Below are 6,495 nucleotides of genomic sequence, written 5' to 3' on the forward strand. Positions count from 1 at the left end.
GTGGGCCATCGTAAGACGCAACAGGTGACAACTCCTGACAGGTCTCCTATAAAACGACATGTAACCGGCGGAATGTGTCGACTTCTCATAACAGAAAATGCTCGGTAGAGCGCCGAGTCGCGAAAGAGAAAGGTTTCTGTGGACACCCTTGGCCGCGGATCCAGTGCCGAACAAAGATATTGCCGCCCTGGCCGGAGAATCCAGAGGTAATGTACTTTCGTGTCCGTCGAAACCATATTCTGAAAGGAATCCCCCAAAAGAAATACAGGATGACAGGATGAGAAGCCAGGCAGGCCATCTTGTATACACACGCCTTCTACGAAGACGATGCTTCGCTTCGATATGGCATGTGGACGGTGACATCCTTGGTTTCAAAGCATGTCGAGAGGGAAAGACTATTAAGTTTGGCCCCCCATGAAGAGACCGAGACAAGCAAGTATATATACTAGGAGCAATGGTCGATCCAAATACCCAACGGCCTTATGTCGGTGGTAGACCCTGGTGATGCTTCAGACGAACACGAGGAGAAACGAACTGCTTCATTTTGTCGCAGAAACCCTGGTGACAGTCCTCAGAAACCACAGAAAAGCACCAATTCAGAGCAAGAAACCCTTCAACGGGCAATTCTACTAATATACACACTCATACATTTGCTTTTCTCCCGTATGCTCTCACTCCTGCTCCAACAGCGCCTTCCTCAATTGCTCGTTCAACGCCCCCTCCGCCATCCTGTCCGCGTCAACCGCCTCCTCAATCTCGCTCTCGAGCGCCTCGTCCCCGAACATGGCCTGCTCCCGCTGCGCCTCCACCATCTTCTTCAACGTCACCGCCCCATCGCCACCAGCAGCTCCGGCAGCTCCGGCAGCACCGCCAGCGCCGGCACCAGGGGCCGCCGCGTCGCTGCTGTTCGCGACGTACACGCCCGCCTTCTGCTGCTTCACCACCTCCTTCTCGTACGCCTTCCTCGCGTCCTTGATGTACTTCATCACCGGCGTCGGAACCTCCCACGAGATCGTGCCGTTGTTCGCAGCCTCGAGGCGGCGCTTCTGGCCCTGCTGGCCCGCGCGGCCGAGCACGCCTGCGATGACGGCGACGGAGCGGTAGCTGCCACATTCAGTCAGCATCATTCCCGTCTTTGCCAAACAAACGAGATATTTGTGCCCTTACCTGTCATCGTTCGCCGGGATCGTGTACGTAACCCAGTCCGGGTTCGCGTTCGTGTCGATAATGCCCACCGTCGGGATATTCGCCAGCCCGCACTCGTACAGCATCGTGTAGTTCTCCACCGGGTTCAGCGACACCACCAGATCCGGCAGCAGCGGCCGCGCCGTGCGCTCGAACCGCTCGAACCCCTTCATCTTCTTGTCCTTGCCGTCCACCACCTTGATCTCCTTGCCGCGGTTGATCAGATCCCGGTTCGTCACGTTGCCCGGCGTCCACTTGGTGAACAAATGGCACCCGCCCGCCAGCTGCGCCGCCCGCGTCACAATCTCCATCTGCCCGTTGCGCGTGCCCACAAACAAAATCAGACCCCCGCGGTACGCCACCTCCTCCACCAGCCTCGCCGCCCGCCTCAAATGCGCCGCCGTGACCTCCAGACTAATCAGATGCACCCCCTGCCGCGCACCATAAATGTACCGCGCGTTCGCCGGGTTCCACAGCGAGGTGTGGTGGCCCATGTGCGTCTGGCTCGCCATCAGCAGCTCGAGCGTGACGTCGCGCAGGCTCGGCGGGTTCTTGATCAGCTCCGAGGGCACGTACGTGCGCCCGACCGACGAGCCGATGCCGTCCGTCGCCTTCTGCGCGGCCTTGAACTTCTTCCACTGCGAGGCTGTCGAGCGTAGCGGCTTGAGGGCCTCGCGGACGTGCTGCGGGTACCGGCCCTTGGAGGCTTCGCCGCCGGCGCGGAGCGCGGCGTGCGTGGTGAAGGCCTCGAGCTGCTCCGGGGTGAACTCGCCGACGAGGGACTCGGTTTGGATGCCGCGGCGGCATGTCGAGACGATGGGTGCCGCGAGGGCTTTCCGGCCTGCGGGGGAGACGGGGGTTAGTTTCTGGGTTCAATTGGGGCCTGCAAGAAGGCACATGAGAATGACATACCTTGCCGGGCGGCTATGCTCCTCACAATCATGGCTGAATGGGGCAGCGTGGTGGTTTGGGGTGGTTGCTGCGGTCCGTCCTGCGTAGGAACAATTTTTGGAGCTTTCGGGAAGCTGGACGGAAGTCTCCGCCGCAGGGTGGGATGACGGATTAGGTAAGCGCACAGGGATGCGGCCGACTGCAGTTCAACCAGGTTCACTCGACTCGTCACCGAAGCATATGATTTGACAATTCACGAGTTCGCGGGGATGAGAAATAATTTTGTCCAATCCAATGAGGTTTGCGGTGTATTAATTAACGTCGGGGTACTCAAGTCTAGAGACAATCATACTCGATACATATCTACAATGCATGCTCGCCAACGACCTTTCGTCAAGTCATGAATGGGATCCGCCCCTTCTATCTCTAGACATCCCTTACCTACTGGTAATGCGCGAAATGGTGAAGACTCCGACAATAACAACCGCCAACGTCACAATCGCACCGGGGAGCAGCAGCTCGTTGGGCACGCCCTGGATGACCTGCTCAGGCTCGTGCGCCGCGGCCCTATGGCGGCGTGATCTCCTCGAGCGAGGAATGTCGTCATCCTCATCCTCAGCATCATCGTCCTCGTCGTCGTATCTCCTCCTGTGGCGCAGGTCGGGGGTGGCGGAGATGGGGGGCGTTGGGAGGGCAATCGGCTCGACAGTCAGACCAGCACCGACGGGAGGCTTCTCGGGGTCGTGCACGAAAAGGTCGACCTTTTCTCTGCGACCCTGACGGGCGAGAAGAATAGACTCGAGAAGGTCGTTGTCTGTTGTGATGGAGACCTCGTCGCCCTCGTCGTCGAGGTAGCTGAGCGCGAAACCGCCAGAAATTCTGCCCTCATCAATGTCGGGGGCTCCGCCAATGGCATCCACCTCATGCCCGAGCTTGGAGATAACATTGGTTACCATGGCGCCGATGCCCTGAGAAGCAATGACCTGCAGGCGGTGCACGCGTCCAGACGGAGCCTTGAACTTGAAAGGGAAAGGCAGCTCAGCGGGAGACTGATGAATCGGGCTGTGGCCGGTCATTTCGGATTGAGGCGGGGAATCGACACCGACATGCGACGCCGAGTCGCCGGGAGCAACGCTGTCGCCGATGCGCTCACGGGTGAGGTCGGGAGACATGATGCGAGAACCAAGGTTCGTGTGGTGGGTGTGGCTACCCTCGCCGGACATCATGGATTCCGTGCCGTCATCGAGCGAAAGCCAGAACTTGTTCCACGCGGGTCCTTCACTGTCGGCGGTGGACATGGTGTTGATTTGCTCAAGTGTCGCATATGTCAGCTTGAGGACATCGACCATGCCGACGATCTCGCCGCCGTCGGAGGTCATGACGGGGAGGTTGAGGTAGTGGCCGTCTGCAACCTGTCAGTAACTGCGCAAACTTGAACTTGGCAGGGTTTGGGGATTTCTTACCGTGCATCTTGCGCAGAGCGGCCTGGATGCTCATGTCCATGGGAGCAAAGTCGGGATGAGGCGTCATAACACGGACGACACTGCAGGTGGCGGGGTCGAGACCGGGGGCAATGACACGAAGGACAACGTCCTTGCTGGTGAAGATACCGGTAATAGCTCCCTGGTCCTGGACAAGGACGGCCGTCGTGCGGTTCTCCTTCATCTGCTGAGCAGCCTCCTTGACCGAGGTGCGCACGCTGACGGTGGTCGGGGGACGTCCGTCGAGGACAGACTCGAGGGTCGGGCCAGACATCTTGTGGCGGAGAGCCTCGACGTACTGGATGATCTGCTGGGGCTGGCTAGTGCCGAGCTCGGACTGGACACCCTCGAGGGCGTCGTACAGCCTTCTCGAGGAGGAGTAGGCGCGCTCCAGCTTCTCCATGGCATCGTAGAAGCACTTGGTGATGTCGAGAATACCCGAAATATCCTGGTTCTCGTCCATGACGGGCAAGTGACGGAAACCCTTGCGGACCATGAGGTCGAGGGCGTCGGTGGCGCTGGTATCGGTGCGGGCGCAGAGGGGGTTCTTGGTCATGATCTCGGCGATGGTGATGTGGTTCGGCTTCTGGCCAGCGCCAACGACGCGGAAGGCGAGATCCTTGGCGGTGAAGATACCGGCGATGCGGTCGTCATCGTCGGTGACGAGCACGCAGTCCTCGCGCTTCGCGGCCATCAACTGAGCAGCCTCGGCGACGGTGGTTGCGGGCTTGATCTGGAGGGCAGGACTCGGCTTCAGGGCGAGGACGGTGCCGGGCGGGGCCTTGCGCGAGTGGCGGGCTCGGCTCGTGAGGTGCTTCTTCTTGGAGAGATCGCTCTCCATCTTCTTGCGGATGGCCTTGACGTAGTAGTCAGTATCCATTCTGTTTAGCAGCCTGGCTCGCTCGAGCTCCTGGTAGGTGAGGTTTCCCATTGCGTCTCTCTCTCTCCGATGTGCGCCTGTCCGGGGAGGTCGAGGCGAGGGGGCGGAGCGAGGCTCGACAATGACGGACATGGAGAGAGGAACGGCGGTGCAGGAGCAGGGAGGGCAGGAGTGTGTCTGGTTTTTGCTGTGCAGTGCAATGCTGTGCAATGCAATGCGCAAAAGATCTAGATATCACGTCCGGGGTAAGGGCTCAGTATTGGCAGGGTGTCGACTAACCTCATCTCTCTTGGACTGCTTTTGACGACTGGCACTGACACCCGCTCCACTGACTTCGCTCTGGGTAGGCTGGGTATCGAGGACGGGGCGCGGGATGCCAGAGGAGGCGGGATGCTGGGCGGCGGCGGCATGGCTCCCATGAGGAGCGGCAGAGCCGGAGGGGCTGTTGTTGAAGGGGATGCCTCCACGAGCCTGGCCGCGATTGGGCGTTCCTCTAAGGGTGTTGCCTGACATCGCATGAACTTGCTAGATTGCGAGCTGATGAGGGTTGATGCGCGGTCCCTATTTGTGTGTGTGCGTGGAGGGTGTGGGTGCCGAGGACAGCCGGAGTCGGGGTTTTATTTTTTTTCTCGGGTTTGGTGTTGGGGGGGTCGAAGGATGTGTTTTTTTTTGCTGTCACAGGTTTCGGTGGGCGGACGGCAGCAGCAGCAGCAGCAAGAGGAGGAGTAGGAGGAGGAGGAGGAGCAGAATGAGGGGAAGGGCTGAGAGAACAAAGACAAGGACGACAATGTCCAATCCGGTCTTGTCTGGTCGACAGGGTGGTGGTGGTTGAGGGAGAGGCAGGCGCAGGTAATTAATTAGGAGGTGCAAAGGCGAGGAAGAGGACCGATGGCCAAAAGCAGGAAGGGGCCACGATTTCTGGGAGGTCCAGTGTCGGTGCCGGTGCTCTGGCGCTGGTGTCCACTGAAGCAGACGCTGAGGTGCTGCACGCCCGTATGCAATCCAGTGGACTCGCTGATTGCACCCTGGTTGTCGCGGCGACCTGTCACTGGCCAGACAGCCGTGGAAATACCGTGCACGGGCCGCATTCGGCACCTGGCCACCTCGTCGTCCAATTCCGAGGCGTCGTTTCCCAAGACCGCCCCACACTGACGGTCCCTGAAGCTCCCGAGGCCGAGTCCTGTGACCGGAACAAATGCCTCCAACGACGGGACTCTACGGCACCTGGCCATGGGGCACCGGCAGCTTCATAGGCCTGGAGCGAGTCTTCTCTGCGTGAGGTGGGCGGCCATCGTGATAACACGGGTCTCTGAGGGCGTGTCGCCATGATCCAATTGACCCTGCAAAATAGCATCATCTCTTCCCATCGTCTCCAAATTCTCAAAACTCAATTGACGTTTCTTGACAGAGACGAAAAAAAAAAAGAGTTCATGCAAAACTTTTGTGGGAAAAACATATGCGCCCCCTCCCCGGGTCCCCTTGCATGAACCACGAACCAACCGAGCAGCGGTGAAATATCAGCCTGGGTTAAGACAGCAGAACCCTGTCCACGCGAAATGCATGTCATCTGATAATTGCACCCGTTTCCCTCTGCAAAGCCAACTCACAAAAACTCTGCCCTTCCTCTTCCGTCCACTCTTCGTCGCCGTATTAAAACACGCATCATCATCGGCCGACAACCTGCACCACCACTCCGCTCATGGCCCAACCAACGCCTGCCGTTCCCTTCCCCGGCCCCCAAATCTTCCCCAAGCAGACATCGCGGCCAAGGTGCAACCAACCCCAAGCCTGACCGACCCGGCGGGGCGGCTCTCGCTGGTCCCGTGTGAAGCTCGGCTGAGGGCCAATATCGCCTGACATACTCAGCCAACTCACCTGTCTAATTTGCCGCACACCTTGAATTCCGTGGATTATCGTCAGCTCACCGAGTTGCTAGTCATCGCCTGGTCGGATCATGACGCCCTCTCGCAACTAGTCTGCACAGATGTGATTGCTGTCCCGGCAGACTGGTCCTGATTGATGCTCATGCATTGCTGCTGCTGCTTCAGCAACAAGGCC

At 59.2% G+C, this 6,495-nt stretch overlaps 1 protein-coding gene across 1 annotated transcript; it reads right to left on the minus strand.

Annotated features, from left to right (window-relative positions):
- Nucleotides 1-671: 671 nt before the first annotated feature.
- Nucleotides 672-4,950, minus strand: GCG54_00005575 (CBS domain-containing protein CBSCBSPB3; the record flags this gene model as incomplete). Its single annotated transcript, XM_045405597.1, has 7 exons — nucleotides 672-729; nucleotides 784-1,104; nucleotides 1,168-2,026; nucleotides 2,098-2,130; nucleotides 2,522-3,481; nucleotides 3,540-4,614; nucleotides 4,717-4,950. The coding sequence occupies 7 exons, from the start codon at nucleotides 4,948-4,950 to the stop codon at nucleotides 672-674; spliced, it is 3,540 nt and encodes a 1,179-aa protein (XP_045260578.1).
- Nucleotides 4,951-6,495: the final 1,545 nt, after the last annotated feature.

Source organism: Colletotrichum gloeosporioides (genome assembly GCF_011800055.1).
Source record: "Colletotrichum gloeosporioides strain Lc1 chromosome Unknown consensus_67, whole genome shotgun sequence".
Classification (NCBI taxonomy): Eukaryota; Fungi; Ascomycota; class Sordariomycetes; order Glomerellales; family Glomerellaceae; genus Colletotrichum; species Colletotrichum gloeosporioides.